We start from the raw sequence: 18,760 nt of genomic DNA on the forward strand, positions 1-18,760 counted from the left end.
ATTCTTGACAACTATCTATTGATTATCTACTCAACAAAAGACCAAACAAATATGGATGGAAGAAAAGAAGTTGGTACCCTGAAGAGATGGGTGTCTCTGAGGCGCGTAAGCTTGAGATCTCGTTCGGGCTTGATCACTAGCTAGTGGCCACTTTGTTTTCTTCGCATTTGCTCCTCTTTCGCTCATCTCTCTTTCTTGCTTGTCTTCCTATAAGGCAAAGATAATGTCGTAAACCCTAGAGGGCTAAACGAAAATGAAGAGAATCAAAGAAAACCCTAAAGAGTAAAACATAATAATGTTATATATACAGTTAAGGAGAATGTTCTCTGTGCCGGGAGTGCAGGCTGCACCCAGACACATGGGGGTAGGCGCAATGACCACCCTGCCCCTTGAGTGGCACCCCCATGTGTCTGGGTGCAGCCTACGCTGCGGCACAAGGAACATGAGCCCATATAGTTATGTTATAAACTATTAGTTGGAAATTCAGGGTTTGATTGGGTTGGACAGGATTTAACCCAAGACTTCAGTTCAAACCCAACCTCGGGTCTGAAAATCTCAGCTTAGGCCCGCCCTGCAGGCTGAAAAACTCAGCCCAAGCCCTATTCAGATTAAGAGAGGCTTATGGTCATCGGACCAAACTTAGACCCCCTACTAGACATAACGAAAGGATGAACGGCTGTACAAGGCAGCCAAGTGGGTATACAATTTGAGATCCGTCTCCTCTCCAGGGAGTGCCTAGGGGGGCATCAAGGGCTTGTGCCGCTGGGCTCCATGGAGAGGAGCTCAATACAATCTGTGAAAGGACTCTACACACTAATAGCATGTACAACCTTTACCTCCAAAAAATAAAGGGAGACTGTTATCTGTGCCGCAGTGCAGGGTGCGCCCAAGAACGTGGGCCTGCCACTTAGGGGGGCAGGGTGGTCATTGCGCCTACCCCCATGTACCTGGTCGCAGCCTGCCCTGCGGCACAGAGAACAGCGCCCGCAAAAAAAATTATTTTTCTTCTCCTTCGAAAACCTCCCATAATTCATCGAAGTATAGAAGTCCGACCAGGCGACCCTTCGACTGCTCCTTTGCGCCATAATATTCTTGAATCTTAATTCGAACGGAGCGCTCTGTGACCATATACTTTTAAAACCTCTCTTCCTTTTCGTCTTCTCTGTCATCTTACTTCTATGGACTTTCAAGTGGTCGTTCTCGCCGGTGGCACTTCCAACAAGCTCGTCCCTCTGGTTTCTCAGGTGCGCTCAGTGATAATGTTACCTCGTATGATTTCGTATAGATTTTCGTCGAATTTATGCATTTTGAGAACTTCTTCTGATCTACCTCCGAATGCAGGAAGTTCCAAAGGCGCTTCTTCCGGTGGCCAATCGACCGGTTTTGTCTTACGTTCTTGAACTCTTGGAGGCCAGCAATCTCAAGGATCTCATCATTGTAGGTTCATTTGCTTCCTATCTGACATTTATTTTGTTTGATATTGCTAAAACAAAACTGTTTGATTTTGTCCTGAGGTAGGGCAATCGGTTTATCTTAAATGCTTATTGAATACTTTACTATTGTATAGGTGGTTGAAGGGAAAGATGCAGCTCTTCGTGTGGGCGGTTGGATATCTAGCGCTTACGTCGATCGTCTTCATGTTGAGGTTGGTTTCCTTCTGACCTTACTTATCTACTTGTATTGCTGTTTTTAGTTGTAACTATTGATATATCGTTTCACCTTAGTTTTATGAAGTTCAACTTCTCTAAAGTTTCCTGATATTCATACTTAATCTTTGCTCGAGATCATCCAGTGTTTTTAGAGGAGAAGGGATACTTTAGATACATATTAGCTCTATCCAAGCTTCTGTTTTTTATTTTTATTTTCATCTTTTAAAGTTTAAATGCTTTTAAGTTAAGTAAAGGTGAACTGGTTGGATGTATTTTGCCCAATGACTTCAACCACTGGTTGAATATATGTTCCTTGGTTCTATTTCATCTCTAGGGGAGTTAAATAAAAAAATATGGGTCTATTGTTCTGATGGTGAGAAGGCCATATTTGTGGCTTTGAATAGTTTTGAAACTATAGTTTCAATGGAATCTTTAAAAATTTTCCAATCTTGAAATTTATTATGGTGGGGATTTTGAAGCCACTTGAAAAACTAGAGGCACACTCAACTTCTAATCCATCCAATTGTATTTGGAGGCACTATCCTTGTAATTCCAAAGGAATCCCTATTTAAGCAGTTAAAGTGCTATGGTGGCAGGATTGGAACAAAGACTTACAACAGATTGGAAAAATTTAAAGTTCATGACAAATAGCAGTTAGTTTACCACCTTCCTAGAACTTGCCTCGTTCAATTAGATGTGGCTCTAGAACTTGCACCTAGTGGAAGTTCCAAATGAGTTACAGGTGAACTCTCTACTTTCCTCACCATACCCAAAGTTCACCATGCCAATGCTATTTCTTTTGTTAGATGATTTTTGAGGTGCTTATTGCCTTGACACTCAAGGAGTGTGGTTCAGGTTGTCAAGGTGATGGTCTAGTCATCACGTAGGAACCGAGTTGGTCAAGGAGGGGCTAGGTCATACCTGGGTAAGGTCCAACTTGTGTTCATAGGCATGTGTCAAGGCAAAAGTGATGTGGGAGCATCTTTGTCAAGAATGTCTATGGTTCAAGTGTTAATTATGGACTGCTGGATTTAGAATGGAGCTTGGAAGCATAACATTACAGAATATTGGATTATTCCGTCACTTTTCCTTAGGTATAATTTTGACGATCAGAACTTCTCTCTTTTGCTTGATTTTGGTGTTGTTGGAAACTTTATTGAATCATCTTTTGAACAAGACCAAGATCTTTCGATTCCAAGTCTCATTGGGAATGTTATAACCTTTTTCTTTTTTTTTTTTGATAAATGGGAATGTTATAACCAATTTATTGGTTGGTGTTAGTTTGTGACAGGATTCTATGTTAGGAATATTCTGATTTGTTTAAGAAAGGGGTTCAGCACTCATGTGCGTTGGTTGTAGTAAGGTTCATATTAGGACTCCTTACTGAGTTTTTGTGAATTTCAGTTGGAGTCAAATACCAAAGTCATGAAGGGACAGAGGCTTCTGGTACTCACTATAAAATATCATTGCAACCAGCATGTCTTAGTGGACTTTGCTAATGGATTGAGTGGGGTATAGATCGGTGATGTCGTCAGATTGGCTTCCATTGCAGTACTTTATGGCCTTGAGTAATATATCATCACAACCAGCATGTCTTAGTGAACTTTGCTAATGGATTGAGTGGGGTATGTATCGGTGATGTCGTGGTGTTGGCTTCTGTTGCGGTACTGTGTGGCCTTGAGCCTTGGGTTTCTTGTAGCTGGTTTGCTTATTTTGCTTACAAATTGCTTTTTTTCCTTTCTTCTTAATTTTGTCAATTGGTGTCAATTGGTATTTTTCCTTATCCCTTATCCTTGGGTCTTGACAAAATTGAAATTTAGGTTAGTTTGTTTTTTTTCTTCCTGATTTTTGCTATGCACACACACACACAAGCAATTTCGCTCAAAGCTCATTACCTGCAGGCATAATTTAGGGTCAGTTAATCCCTGCCTGCACTAAAGGGAGTAAAGGCATGCTCATAGGCTACCATTTTTGTTAGGTGACAATCTGGTCAAGAATGAATATGTAGTATATATTATGTGATTTTTTTTTTATATAATGCTTATCATACATGTCTCATGTCTGTCATCATTTTACTTGTAATCTGAAAAAGGGCTAACTTATGAAGATGCTCATTCATTAGTTAATCCCTGCCTGCATTAAAGGCATGCTCATAGGCTACCATTTTTGTTAGGTGACAATCTGGTCCAGAATGAATATGTAGTATATATTATGTGATTTTTTTTAATATAATGCTTATCATACATGTCTCATGTCTGTCATCATTTTACTTGTAATCTGAAAATGCTAACTTATGAAGATGCTCTTTCATTAGTTTTTATTGCTTTTATATACATGTACAGTACATACGTGTCACACACCGTGTTATAAAAGTTGTGCTGTACTGGTTGAGCAAAAACAGCCACGTAGTGTACAAGTGTTGGCTGTGTGCATGTCTCATTGTATGGTGTGTGTGTGTGTAGGGACTAGCCACAATTTGGTATGCTAAGTACCTGGCAATGCCTAGTCCTCAGGCCCTCCCCATTTTTCAAGCCTTCAAGGTGACCTAGGTGTTTCTAAGTTACCAATGAGAGCAGAAAAATGAACGTTCCTGTGTTCCATTTCTGCAAAGAATATGAGATTGTCTCCAGACTAGATGTGCAAAACAGGTTAGTCAAAATGTTCAGTCAAAAAACCCTTCAATAACATGCTACTTTTAGAGTTTACAACAACTGGCTAAGTAAGAGCTTGCCACATGGATTATTGGGAGGAGAAGGGAACATCTCGATTATTGCCCAGAGGTTTTGAAACAACCTTTAAAGGGGCTTATTCATTGACAATGAGAAGACTGCAGTGGGGATAGGCACCCTCATCCAATTAATCCATTCCACCCCAAAATCTGTCTTGTGGAGGATATATTGAGAATGTTTCATGAAGCGAGAGATGCTTCTCACTTCCCAGTAACAAGCTTGGAAAACATAATATTGGTCCATATCAAACAAAGTTATATCCTTTTATCGCATGAATTTCTACCATTGATGATTGGGAAGTGGTGTACTGTGTAGCTGCAAAAGTCAAGACGGGGCATCAAGAACAAAATCAACCCTTCTAGTGTAAGGAACCTTTGTGAGTGTTGTTCACTACTAGGATGATTTCAGAATTGGCAGAGTTGCAAATTACTTCATTAATCGAAATTCAGCAATGAAGTTATCTTAGGGAACATGGACATTCCATACATTATAGGAGTCAATCGCGTGGGGATGTTCAAAGCCATTGTCAAGCTCTACCAGCATAGCCTCCCTGATCATATGGGAATGGATCCTAAGATTCTTCAGAGTCCATCCTTGGGGTCCAATACAGCCACCCACTGGGTTTTTCCATTTTATTTCTGTGGCTTTTTGTTTCAGAACCCATATTGTTGTGGTTCTTACTCAACAGCTCGAGCTTTTGGGATATGCGGTTGTAACATGGTATCAAAGCCAGCAGTCAGGTGTTTGATATGTGGTAAGTGCGAGGGGTTTGTGTTGTGTTGTTGTGCCCCCCTTGGTGCTACGTGATGGTTTCACGTTTAGGGCTGCGTGTGTGTGTGCCGGAACATGCCGGGGGGGGTTGTATTGTGTGGATAAACATTGTTGTGGTCCTTACTCAACAGCTCGAGCTTTTGGGATAAGTGGTTGTAACAGTAGGGAGATACCATGGAATGATAATTTTAAGTACCTAGGTTCAATCACAAATATAGAAGGAGAAATAGAGGATGATGTAGCACTAATTAGAGCAGAGTGGGTGAAGTGAAGAGGTGCTCTGGAATTTGGTATGATTGACATATTGCATTAAAACTCAAATTTTATAGGACAATTATATGATCAGCAGTGATGTATGGAGCGAATGTTGGGCAGTGAAGAAACAACAAATTTAGTGTAGCTGAAATGTGGATGTTGAGATGGATGAGTGGTAAAACTAGAAAAGATTTAATAGTGAACAAACAGATTAGAGTTAATTTATGAGTAGTTTGATATACGATAAATTGAGAGAAAATCGTTTGAGGTTGTATGATGTGCAATGGAGACCTTCGAATTCTCCGGTATGGAGGAGTGACATGCTTCAGATTGGAGGAACTAAAAGAGCCTATGACGACTCTAGGAGAAGTGCTGAGGAAAGACATGCATAAGTTAGGACTGATAACGAGTATGACTTCGAATATAGTAAAGATCCGTGTAAACATGCATAAGTTAGGACTGATAACGAGTATGACTTCGAATGTAGCAAAGATCTGTGTAGGCGACCCCATTTAGTTGGGATAAGGCTGAGTTAAATTGAGTTTCTGTGGCTGTTTCCAGGTAAAAACTGTTTAAAACAAAAAAATTCAAGTAAAATCCCAATTTTTTTATTTTACCTGCAAAATTTACTTTTACATGGCTTTTACCTGGAAACAAACAGAGCCTATAGTGCAAAAGTGAATAATGTGGGCATTTGAAATCTGCTAATCATATTAGGAGCGAAGAGCTTTACCATTAGGTTGCACTAGAGTTATAGAAAAGAAAAGTCAGTTAACTCAGTTCTCTAATTTTCTTGTGTTTGGTTGGCATTGCATTTCGGACCTTGAAGTTCAGAATTCTGTCACTGCCCTCTCTTCTTTCAGTCTTTTGAGTTTTGACCATTGCATTTTGATTGTAGTTTTTGTGAGATTTTGATCAGTAAAGGGTGTGTAAGTGTTAAAATTAAATGGGGCCTACTATTTCAGATTATTCTATCCATGCTTCTGTACATTCAAAGTATGCAATGTAAATCTTCTTTTCTTCTATTTTCTATCATAAGCGTGGAAACAGAGTGATAGTGCGACTGCTTGGTACTAATTGGTCATTTTTAATGCTTCCGATTGTGTTCACACTACTTGGTGCATAGCTTAGTGACCTTATCAATATATTTTGTTGCCTTATATGCTGCAATTGTACAAAACAATTTATTTTTTCAAAACTATCTTTAGGTAGCAGCTGTCCCCGAGGATGTTGGATCTGCTGGTGCACTTCGAGCTGTTGCTCACCATCTTACTGCAAGTGACATCTTGGTTAGAATCAAATTCTTTTGTTTGTTTTGAATTTGTGAACTATTTGTTGCTTTACATTGTTAATTCCTTTACATTTTGTAGGTTGTGAGTGGTGATCTTGTTTGTGATGTGTCTCCTGGAGCTGTTGCAGCTTCTCATAGAAGACATGGTGCTATGGTTACTGCTCTACTGTGTTCTGTCCCTGTCAGTGGACCATCAGAGTCTGGGTCTTCTGGAGGAAAGGACAAGACGAAAAAACCAGGGCGGTACAATATCATAGGGCTGGACCCAACGAGACAATTCTTATTGTTTGTAGCAACAGGTTTGATCTGTGTAGATTTTTCCAACATGTTGTGTAGCTGAATAATCATACTTATGGATGTTTCTGTGACCACTTGTAGGGGCTGAAGTTGAAAAGGATATTCGAGTTCAAAAGAGCATACTCCGTGCTGTTGGCCAGGTATGGATTATGATCTGCATTTGGGATTTCTGTTTGTAAAATGAAGCTTACTCATGCTCACACTAGCATGACTTTTAGCTCCTGACAAATATGATTCTCTGGTCATGTAGAAGGTTTTAACTTTGTTGTTTGGCATTTATGAATCTGAAGTATCTTAACCTTTTTTACTTAGTGGCATTGACGTCCCTACTGTGTACTATTCAGTTTGTAGCTTTGATGCTGAATCAAGGTTTGCACATATGCGCAAGGGAGAGTCTAGCCTGCCCAACCCTTGCAGTTGAGCTTGGTCCACTTTATGGGCCAGGTTTAGGCGCCCATGAATAAATCACTTGTTAAGTCCTTGGCTGGAGGACTTTAGAAGTTTCTATTTTCATTAGTTGCTATGTTATTATTGTAGTTCGAAAACTTGTCTCGACCAGGTCGAGATCTCAGCGAGACAGTGCATTTTTTTTTTGGGGTTTCGGAATGATGTTTCAGTGAGTTGGCTCCAAAACTTTTAGGGAAGCTTGTTTTAGGCTTAATAAACATATTTAAATCTTCAATTTAAAAAAAAAAAAAAAAAAAAAAATCAAATTTGTTTTTTTTTTTGGATTTGCACCCTTGGTTGGCAGTAAGGGCCGAACCCTTAATGTAATATTGCCTATTCTACACATTGTTTGAATTATATGAGACATAATTGGCAAGTAAAACAGGTATATTATGCAATAATGGATGAAGACACATAATATTGAATAATTATTTAAGAAATAGTTAAAGACTTGAAGTTCCTTCTACAAACTCCTCCACGTGAGGTGTTCACAATGCATATTACATAGACACCCAACAGTGAACAATACAGTCATAGACACCCTAGTTCACTAGTCTTCCATGTTTGGACTGCCAACAATACAATCGATCTCTTCATAGTGATGTGACAATCCCCAGTAGTGTATCCCAGTTGTATTGAGTGATGACGTGGCCAAAAAGTCAAGAAACAGGGTTTTCCCCTTTCTCTGTCGATTTATTTCAAAATTTCGAAGTGTGATCTCGAGTTGGTGCTTTTTTTTTATAATGTGGAATGTAGTAGTTTTCCGAAATTTCGACGAGGCGGTACAAAGTACTGGAGTCTTATCGAAATTTCGGTCGAGATATTCGAGTTAGTGCATATTTTGTGTTTCATATGTAAACTCGTCTCGAGTAGCTCGAGATTCTCGAGTTTTCTGAGATCTCGGTGAGTTTTAGAACCATGGTTATTATGTCGTGGCAAGGTTCAAGAACTCGATGCCGACACTGGTTTCGACCAGCCAGAAACTGAGATTTCCCAGGTTTCGACCATATCTCGGTCTAAACCTGGTAATTTCTCCAAGCTAACTTGAAACCTTGGTTTCGAGGCTTAGGATTTTTTTTTGCCTTTATTTATGTTGTGTTGCCTATTTTTGACATTTTGAATCCAATCCATGTATTAGTTTCACATAGAGAACACTCAAAATAATACTTGTGGTTTTGACTCAAGTTTGATAGTGTATATTGTTCTTGGACATGGTAACGAATAAGATTTGACCGGAACATAACTCCTTCAATATAAATTAGATTTAAGCAATCTTGGATTTGTTGGAAAGCTTTAGTTCCGGTCAAACTTAATTTGGCGTGCGCAAATGCTGTTTAAAATCTTTCTACACAACAACAACATCATAGCCTTATCCCAATTTAATGGGGTCGGCTACATGGATCCTAGAAGAGACATTAGAATAACAAAGAAGTAGGGCATACAACAGCGACACAAACTTGTCATAGACTCTAGGGCATCAACCATAGCTGCCAACCGCTTCTTAACAGCCCAACATTCTGCTCTAGGCCTCGAAATGGGATGTAATATAGAAAACAACATCACGCCATCATAGTCCAACTAAGTAGGGTCGACTACATGGATCTTTCATCTCCAATCAGCTCTATTTGAGGTCATAATAGGAACAAGGCCTAAGCTAAGCATGTCTTTCTTCACCACTTCTCCTATGGTTATCTTAGGCCTGCCCCTAGTTCTTTTGGTTCCCTCAATCAGGGTCAGGTCACTCCTTCGAACTGGGGCATCTAAAGGCCTCGGTTGAACATGTCCATACCACCTCAAACGACTCTTTACCTAGCTATGATATGGTCATTTCTTACTTTATCCTTCCTAGCTTTCCCACACATCCATCTCAACATCCTCATCTTTGCAACAACAAGTTTATTTAAATGACACTTCTTCATAACCCAACATTCCGCCCCATACATCATAGCTGGTTTAATGACAATCCTATGAAATTTTCCTGTAAGATATAAAGGAATATGCCGATCACATAGAGCTCTGGTCGCACCTATCCACTTCATCCCCCCTATTTTAATCCTTTGGGCAACATTGTCATCTATGTCGGCCTCCTTGTTTACGATTGATCCCAGATATCTAAAGTGATCACTTTTCAGGATCTCCTTATCAAAATTCACCACCTCCTTATCTGTCCCCTGAGCTGCTACTTATCTTCAAATCTTTTGATTCCAAGGCTGTTCTCCATAGTTCCATTTTGGCGTTAATCCTTGCATTTGTTTCATTTACCAAAACAATACTGGCTGCAAAGATCATACACCATGGAACCTCTCATGTGTGCCTCTAGTTAAGTCGTCTATGATGAGCGCAAACAAATAAGGGCTTAAGGCTGATCCTTGATATAACCCAATTTAAATTGGGAATTCACTACGTTGGCCCCCAGCCGTTCTAACGCTAGTCACCACATCAGCATACATATCTTTAATTATGTCAATGTATTTACAAGACACCCTTCTCTTCTATAATATATTCCAGATTAGCTCTCTGGGGACTCTGTCATAGGCTTTTTTCTAGATCTATAAACACCATATGAAAATCTTTCTTGCCCTCTCTATAACTAGTGGTTAGTTACTACCTATTTGTTTTTATTTTGCAAAAGTTTTAAAATTTGAAGAAGTCTAAGGTTGTAAGGAATCTCCAAGGCCACGCAAGGGAGGTTCTACATTGTTCTATTCTTAAAGCTATTAATAAGAAGGTAGAAGGGGGTGGGGGTGGGGAGGGAGAAAGCTACCCAACACTTTTGACAATTGCTTGCTTGGCTTTGTGCTGTTATTCTGTGAGATACAGGCAATGCCTGTGATATGCAGAAGCTCTTGCCCTATTCTACCATCTTTTGGTTTGTTGTATCCTTTCAAATTAAATCTTGCACATCCAAGTAAATAGAGTGGTTGTTCCTTTTGATTTAGTACTGTATAAAGGCTGCTTAAGAGGTAATCTGCTGTGCTACTTGTTCCTATTATATCGGAAGTTTCTGTTGATCACTTATGTGCATACGGTGAGCACGGACCTCGGCGCAACAGTAAGGTTGCTCCATTGTGACCTAGTGGTCGCAGGTTTTGAGTCAGGAAACAGCCTCTCCATGAAGTGGGGGTATGGCTGCATACATTATGACCCTCCCCAAACCCTGCAGTGGCGGGAGCCTCGTGCACTGGGTATGTGCTGTACATCCATGCCTACGGTTTCTGTTTCCTGCCATTATTGGACTGCAACATTGAGGTACTGATATCTCTACATCTAGCCTTTGGATCGCTGGGATATTCTGAAGTTGTTAACTAGTATTCAAGTTGTGCCTTCGACGCTAATATGAGCTTAATCTGTCCTGCAGATCGGAATGCATGGGTAGTTACTAAATCTGATGTCTAGTTGCTATTTCTGTTGAGTTGCTGAACTATGGTTTCTGCCTATTGGATTAACTTGAGTTTCATCTATTAAGCTCTACCTAATGAAGAATAAATGAATTGACCCTACTGTGGTGCTATTCTGCTTTGAGGTTGCTAAGTTACAGCTTTGTTTCTATTTCTGTAACTCGTTACTAATTTGGGTTCACTAATCATATCTTCATATCCAACCATTAGATTGGAGCCAAAGTTTTGGGGATTGGAGTACTAGGGGAGGCCTAGTTTCTGTACTAATTTGGGACTGTTCTGAAGTTTATTTTGGGAGTTTTGAAACTCGTCCTGCTGGTTTGAGTTTCTATGGTTCTGCTTGTGGGCAGGATTTTGAGACCTAGTTAGTGTTGGGTTTAATCCATTAAGCTTTGGCATCTCGTGAGCTTTTATCAGGATTGGCATATTGGTTCTCTTGTGTTTCATGATATGTTTAAACAATTACAATGAAGTTATTTTCCGGAGGAGAAACTGGTAAAATTTTCTTTTCTGAGAGAATAACATAATTTTATTTAATTTGGAAGGCCATAACAGAGAGGTGGGACTACATCTGTCCATGTGCCTCAAGTATATTATCCCAAGGTAGGGGCCATTATGGAAAAAAAAAAAAAAACCTGGCTTCTGTTCTTATAATTGGATATGGCCCTTTATACAAAAGTTTCTCTATGCACCCCTTCTATGGCTAAAGAGAATGCTGATAAATTAGCTGATCTAGGCCACCAAGAGAATGAGATATTCCCTTGGTTGCAGAGGAGGCTAGCCCTTCTAATCAGATGTGACAGCCTCCAGTTAACCTGTCCATCATGTGACAACCATTGGATGACTAAATCATAGTCTCTCTCAATCACAAGGTGAGTCCATGCTGAGATGTGAAGAACCTAAGCCCCTGGATCACTGATTTAATTCCAGCAGTGTTAGAATCTGCCCTTCCAATTGGACTAAAAAAGCTGTATGGATGTTGCTGATAGAGTCTCTGAATGTATCTTCAATCCCTGCTAGTCCGGAAATTCCAAAGCGACTCCCATTAAAGTTCAACTTAACCAAAGATGCACATAAAGCTATCCACCCACTCACTACCCTCTCTTTAGATTGGTGAATTTCACCACATTACCTCATTCCCTGTCAATTTCATCAAAGGGGATTCTGCAAAACATAATTGTCGAGGTGTTTCCTAGGCTTGGTGTCATCTAGCCAACAAGATGCTCTTTGAGTCTAAGTTGACCACTCACTTTATGTGCTAAGGTGCCCAGTATCCAGAATCTAACAATCTTGCCATCAACATGTTATAAATTTCAATGATTTCTTGTTTCTACCCTTTTATGATTCTATAATCTCCTTTACCTCCTTTATGTTTTATAATCTTTGTACCCCTATGCTTTATATATTTACACTTGGTTTGGGATGTAATACGGTGCCTAAAGTGTGTTGGCCTTGCCAAGGGGGTTGCCAAGTGCTGTGGCTTACCTTGGCATCATGACAGCTATGATCCAGAAGCTTGTCTTGGTTGGTGGTTCAATGACCTGCCTGACCATAATGACCACACAAGCATGTTTTCACTTTCTCCTTTCCACCCTAAATACCCAGTTGTTTCATTCCTGCTCCACGGGATCTTCATAAGTTATAATTTATTTGCCCTGATACAAAGAAGGGTGGAGTTCCTGAAGCAAGCAAAGTCGACATATCTAGATGAGACGACCAGCAAACACCAAAAAGACCTTAGAAGAGTGCCGTACTTCCTTTCAATGTTTTGAGAAGTGGCATGGTCAAATGGACGGTGTGGGTGATTCCAGGCATCCTGAATGTCCTGGAAATCCTGGTCAAAAGAATTAATTTTAAAACTGAAAAAATTCGGGAGTTTCATTTTCAGCTTTTTGGGCTTTTGGCCTGTCAGGTTAAACAGGAAATGAGAAACATGGAGGTGGAGAGGAAGAGAGAGAGAAGGAGAGTGACACAGGGGGGGGGGGGAGTGCAGAGAGAGGGGAGAGGTAGTGGGGTAGGAGTGTAGTGCTGGTTCAAATGGGTCAAATGAAATGTGAATTTAAACATTGTGTATAGATTATGTGAATAAAGAATAAAGAGTCAACTAAAAGGCCAATTCCAGTGGTAGCGTGTTGGTAAGCCATGTAACAGCAGTTGAGGCGTCTAGGTTTTGTTCTTTCTAGACATTTAATGTAAGATGCATATGATATACCAATTAACTGGGCACAAACGGTTCAGTCAGCCTGGTCATTGGCCAAGTCAATGGGTTTGAACAAAAACGAGTCATAGGGGTTTTTTCCAGCCATTTTGGTGGGTGGTGGTGGGTCATCCTGTTAGACCTGCTCGATCGAATCGGGTCTCAGAAAACTGGTGTAGAATGACAGGGAGACAGAGAGAGGGAGTACTTCTGAACTTTATGCCACTGTTACGTATTTCCATATTTATCATTGTTGTTGATATTGATCAAAGTGCATCATCAACATTTTTAACAGTTTTAGATCTTTATTTGCTCACATTTTAGGTTTTCTTTGTGCTGGTTATGTAGATGGAAATCCGGGCTGATCTTATGGATGCTCATTTATATGCATTTAAGAGGTTTGAGGTTTTGCTCAAAGTCTTTTAAATGATGTTTATTTTCAATGGGTTCAGATTTATGTTCTATTTGGAGTTTTATATTCTTTTGTTTTTTTTGTCAGAACTGTTCTGCAAGAGGTCCTGGAACAGAAGGATACATTTCAAAGCATACAACAGGATGTCTTGCCGTACCTTGTACGGACACAACTGGTTAGTTGGCCAAAATTCATGTTTGTATGGAATGAACTGGGTCAGATCTGAGTTTAAATTTCCTGTCTGCAATCTGGATTGTTTTGGATCTGTGTCCGACAAGTGGTTTCGAAACATGTCAGTCAAATCTGAATACATGTGTTTTTTTTTCTATTTATTTATATTTTTTTTGGTTGGGGGGGGGGGGGGAAGAGTCTCAGGCCTGTGGGTACTAGACCCTTGCACTGGTGTGAGGTACAAATAACATGCCATGTGTCACACATACAAATGATCAGGATTTGTACATGATTAGTTCCTACCTTATAGATTATGCACATATAAAATGTAAGTACATAACCATCTAAATGTACCTGTCAGAACTCTTGAGACCTTAGTAGTGCTACTTGACCATCAAAATGAATGTAAAAAAAAACACACTGGAATCATCCACCCGTGCTGTACCTTTCACCATCTAATCTCCTAGATGGGATCCAACTAATGTTGGTTGTGGATATCCAGACATAGGATTTTGACTTTTTTGTTTTGTGTTTGTGTGTGTGTGTGTTTTGGGGGGGGGGGGGGGAGTGTTAACTTATCAAGGCCGAACTTGGCTAGATCCAGATGCATATGGCTGCAATCCATTCTGACTTTGATAACAGGACTCATTTTAAGTTACAAAATTGGTTAAAATGCTTGCAGATAGGAAATTGTGGATCTGACCTGCTCCATTTCATGCTCTATGCAAAAACTGCCATTAAATTTCTTCATTGCTTAAGTTTACAATTATTGGCTACCCAATGATAAATTTCAGAGATCAGAGGTATCATTATCCAATGGTTTTGTGCAAGCTGAAGAAAATTGGAATGAGAAAGATGCTACCCAAAAAATCCAGCACTTGGCGAGTGGCGCCATCCCTAGTTTTCATGAACGCTATGCTTTTGGTCCTAATTATTCTGCTCCTCTTCCAAAGGTGCATAAATGCTGTGTTTATATTGCCAGCAAGAACAAGTACTGTGCACGCTTGAATTCTATTCAAGCTTTTAGTGACATAAACCGAGATGTAAGAACCTTTGCATTGCCAAACCTCTTTTTGTATTTGTGTCTATGTGTGGTTGGACTACATGATCTATCGATTTTTTATATGAACCAGGTCATAGGAGAGGCAAGTCATCTTTCAGGCTATTCATTCTCCATACAGAATAACATTATCCATCCATCGGCAGAGCTTGGATCAAAAACTACGGTGAGTTGAAACTCTACTTCTAAACTACACATTGCTAGTGCATATGATCACCTATATGAACGTGACTTGTAATTTGATTTGGCAAAACGTTAAGGATAGTTCCAGGCATCAAGAAATTGTCTAACTACACCTGTATGAATGCGACTTGTAATTTGATTTGGCAAAACGTTAAGGATAGTTCCAGTCATTAAGAAATTGTCTAGCTACTTAGATTTATTTAGTTTCTGAAAGTTTCATTTTAGGGTACTATGATTTACCACTGAATCTAGTTCAGCTTATTTTTCTAATGCCCCTTTCCCTCATCTTTCAGTCAAATAGCATGCAGTTTTCTTCTTCTTCCTGTAATGGTGAATCTACCATTCTGTTTCCTTTCTCAAACCATTTCCAAACTTGGTAAGATTACTCTCTCATGTTTCAGCCAGACCTTTCGTTCCTCAAATTGCCATCGAGTTTCCTCTCCAAACCCTTTCATAACTTGATAACGATTACTTTTACTGCATAGAAACTGCTCTTGATATTCTATGGCAAAGGGTCATTTATATGCTTTTTAGACTGACCAGGTTGTCTTGATGTTTGTAGGTGGGGCCAAATTGCATGCTTGGGGAGGGGTCACAATTGGGTGACAAGTGTAGTGTCAAACGTTCTGTCATAGGTCGTCATTGCCGAATTGGCTCCAATGTAAAGGTATATGGTAACTTTACTAAGAGAATCAGAAAGAAAAATTGTTTACTGTGTGTAAGTTGTTCATTTGTTTTGCTTTAGGTAAGTCACAATACAGAGATTATTTGACTTACTACCTCTCTCGGGCAATGCTTCTGTATTCTTTCCCTATCAAGAGTGAGGAGAATATGTTTATTTATTTTCACAGGTTGTGAATTCAGTTGTTATGAATCATGTTACTATTGGAGATGGTTGTTCGATCCAAGGTTCCGTTATTTGCAGTAACGTGCAGCTCCAAGAGCGTGTAGTTTTGAAGGATTGTCAGGTATTTACCCAATCACTTTGCTTATTTCCCACATTCTCGGTATCTCATTTCTGGATTTGCGTTTTTGGTACAGGTGGGTGCAGGTTATGTTGTTACTGCCAGCTTGGAATTCAAGGGAGAGTCCTTGGCAAGAAAAGAAAAATCCCATTCTCAATGAGTATATTAGTTTTCCTTCTTTGTGCTTGCTTTTTGTACCATAGGTTCAGATATTTCTTAGTTGCTTTAGGGGACGGGTTGAAAATGAAATCTACAATTTTGTTTCTCTTTGTCCAACATCTCATGAAACTTTTGGTCTAGGGTGATAACTAAATACTTTTTGTCTTCAAAAATCTACTTTCTTTCTATTTCCTCTCTTTTTCATCAGGGAGTTTGAGATGTGTTCTTGCCAAAGTTTAGCTGTCGATGGAAAGAGGCATCCTACCTGAAAAACAACAAATTCAAACCAAACGGTTTTTTCTGGTCCAGTTTTTTCAGGTGTTTTGAGAAGATTGTGCTTAGATAAGGAATAGCCCTTGAGATGTGCCTTGTGTTGACGTATTATTATTAGGGTAAATTATAGATCACCCCCTGGTTTTTAATTGAAACTTAGATCATTCCTTGATTTTTGAAAAAACTCAAATCAACCCTTTTACAGTAACGGTGTTAGTCTACTGTTAGTTATTGGTGTGGTATCCTTGTATTAAAACATTAGAATTAAATTTACAATACTATCTTTCCTTCATCTTCAACTTAAAATATCCCACCCCTTCCCTCCAACTCTGCTGGCAGCACCGCCACCACCACCGCCACCGTCGCCTCTGCTTCCTGAGCATATTGTCCGGCAAAAGATAGAGGGACGTGTGGAGGAGCTCACGGCGGAGGTCATTAATGGAGGGGTCATTGCGATCGAGCATCCTAGATGTCAACCCTTCTGCAGTGATTTGAACTACCTTGATTCAGACCCCACCTCTGCAACTCATGTTCCAAACAGTGCCTGAGTTCAAGACCTTCTCTCTCATCTCCTCTTCCTTCCGCCTCATTTTTTGGGTATACGTTCTCCATCTGTAGGCATAGTTACCCTTTAGGTTTCAGCTTCAAAGAGGATCACTGATTCACTGCTGTGAGAATCGAAACCTATAACTTTGACTGGTTCAAGCTACTGCCCAGAATTAGTTTCAGGTCTTTCCTACTCCTCTTCTGCTAGTTTATTCCAGCCGATTAATTGTGCCTTTGAGAGCCCATGGAGTATGGTTGCTACCCCCTGAATTTTAGAATGGAACACCTTCAGACGAGAGAGATCTCCACAAAAGATTGAAGCCCTGTTTCCGTCACTTACAGCTGCTGGAAAAAAAACAAAAAAATCGGAGGCGGTTTTGGCTGTGCAGTGCAAGAATCGCCGGAGATCAAAGTACACCAAGTCACCAACAAGAATATTCTCTGTTAGGGGTTTTTAGATCCAAGGTAAAAAAAATAATTCTACACTAGTCAAGGGCAGTTTAGGGATTTAAATTTATTTAACTGGTTGATATCATCACTTAACAGCATAAAACTAACAGTAGGGATTAATTTGTTATATTGGGATCTAAACCAAGGGGTGATGTGAGTTTTTTCAAAAATTAGGGGGTGATTTGTAATTTATCCTTATTATTATGGGATAAAGTTCTTTGCACTGGGAGCGCATGGTACGCCCAGACATATGTGTAGTGGGCAAAATGACCAGCCTCCCCTTGCCCCCAATGACCCAAATCCCGTCCCTGTCTCGCACCATGTGTCTGAGCGTAGTTTGCGCCCAGATGCACTCCCCAATAGAGAATGTGTGCCTTGTTATTATCACAAATGATTATTATTTTTTCAAATGTCATAAAACATCTAAGACAGACAAATAATATGTTTACTCTAACCATTGAATAGAGAGGATGTGGTCTAGATTACCCACATATCAAGGGTAAAATGTTTAAGAGAATGATGCATTTCCTATGCCTTCTAGCACAAGTATTTGTTATTATTATTGTTTTCGCTTTCCTAAAAAAGGAATAAAATAGCCTAACTATTATTTGACATAGAAATGCCTTAGGCTTAGAGAACCCTTCCCCTTCAATCAAATACACCCTTTTGTATTCGCACACATCCCGAGTATGTCAATGCATGTGTACCAATACTCTAGACATTACTGTGCATTCTCCCAGCTCTGAATGCGAACAAACAGTATAGATTAAAAAATGTGTAAAAATGAGTACCTCAGATATATCATGTGATTTTCGAAAACATCATCTTTCATTGTTACATGGATAACTAACTACCTTTTAAAATTATCACTTTTTATTTGATACTAGACTCAGTACATGAACCATTGAAAATTTAACCTCAAAGCTGGCCTTGTACATACATAAAAGCCACATGGTGAAGATAGGCTCTCTACAAATTTACTCACCTCATTAGAATGCATTCCAAGAATGCATACCAAACAAGTCATCAGTTTGCTAATTTTGTGACCAACCCTGTTCTTGGCCCATAATAAGTGAATCAATCTCTGTCGAGTGGGTAAACCCATTTTTTATTTTTTTATTTCTCTTCCTCCTTTCCCTACAATCCGGATCCTCCCAATCTACCGCCCCTGTCCCTCACTCACTCACTCCTCATTTGTGGCGATCTGTGATCAGTGGGTGTTTGAAGTACCCAAACACTGGCTCAAATGGGTAAAATTTGAAAGAAATTATGTTTTAGAACAACACTTGTTAAGAAGAAACCTCAAACATCCATTTTCAAACTTTGGATACCCAAAACATCCATGTTACAAACTTAGAGCATATATCTCATGTGTAATTTACGTACCCAAAAAGAAATAAAAAATCCTTTCCGCAATCCATCATCGTATCTATGTAAATCTAATGGCTCAAAATTTTAAGATTATAGAAAAATTCCCAGTTCTTTTTTGGTGCCCAAAAAATTTTGC

The 18,760-nt window shown here is 39.6% G+C and overlaps 1 protein-coding gene across 1 annotated transcript; it reads left to right on the top strand.

Annotated features, from left to right (window-relative positions):
- Positions 1-1,011: 1,011 nt before the first annotated feature.
- Positions 1,012-16,138, top strand: LOC122667152 (translation initiation factor eIF-2B subunit gamma). The gene is made up of 13 exons (XM_043863367.1): positions 1,012-1,244; positions 1,342-1,437; positions 1,568-1,645; positions 6,613-6,693; positions 6,775-6,994; positions 7,074-7,132; positions 13,383-13,432; positions 13,534-13,621; positions 14,412-14,660; positions 14,751-14,843; positions 15,423-15,527; positions 15,712-15,828; positions 15,902-16,138. The coding sequence occupies exons 1-13, from the start codon at positions 1,179-1,181 to the stop codon at positions 15,983-15,985; spliced, it is 1,386 nt and encodes a 461-aa protein (XP_043719302.1). The 5' UTR covers positions 1,012-1,178; the 3' UTR covers positions 15,986-16,138.
- The last annotated feature ends 2,622 nt before the right edge of the window (positions 16,139-18,760 follow it).

Source organism: Telopea speciosissima, chromosome 7 (assembly GCF_018873765.1).
Source record: "Telopea speciosissima isolate NSW1024214 ecotype Mountain lineage chromosome 7, Tspe_v1, whole genome shotgun sequence".
In the NCBI taxonomy this organism is placed as follows: Eukaryota; Viridiplantae; Streptophyta; class Magnoliopsida; order Proteales; family Proteaceae; genus Telopea; species Telopea speciosissima.

Excerpts from the sequence above, each read along its gene's own strand:
- LOC122667152 (XM_043863367.1), top strand. The coding sequence starts at position 1,179 with ATGGACTTTCAAGTGGTCGTTCTCGCCGGTGGCACTTCCAACAAGCTC. Across the intron at positions 1,438-1,567 it reads ATCTCAAGGATCTCATCATT|GTGGTTGAAGGGAAAGATGC; the intron begins GTAGGTTCATTT and ends ACTATTGTATAG. Across the intron at positions 6,995-7,073 it reads CTTATTGTTTGTAGCAACAG|GGGCTGAAGTTGAAAAGGAT; the intron begins GTTTGATCTGTG and ends GACCACTTGTAG.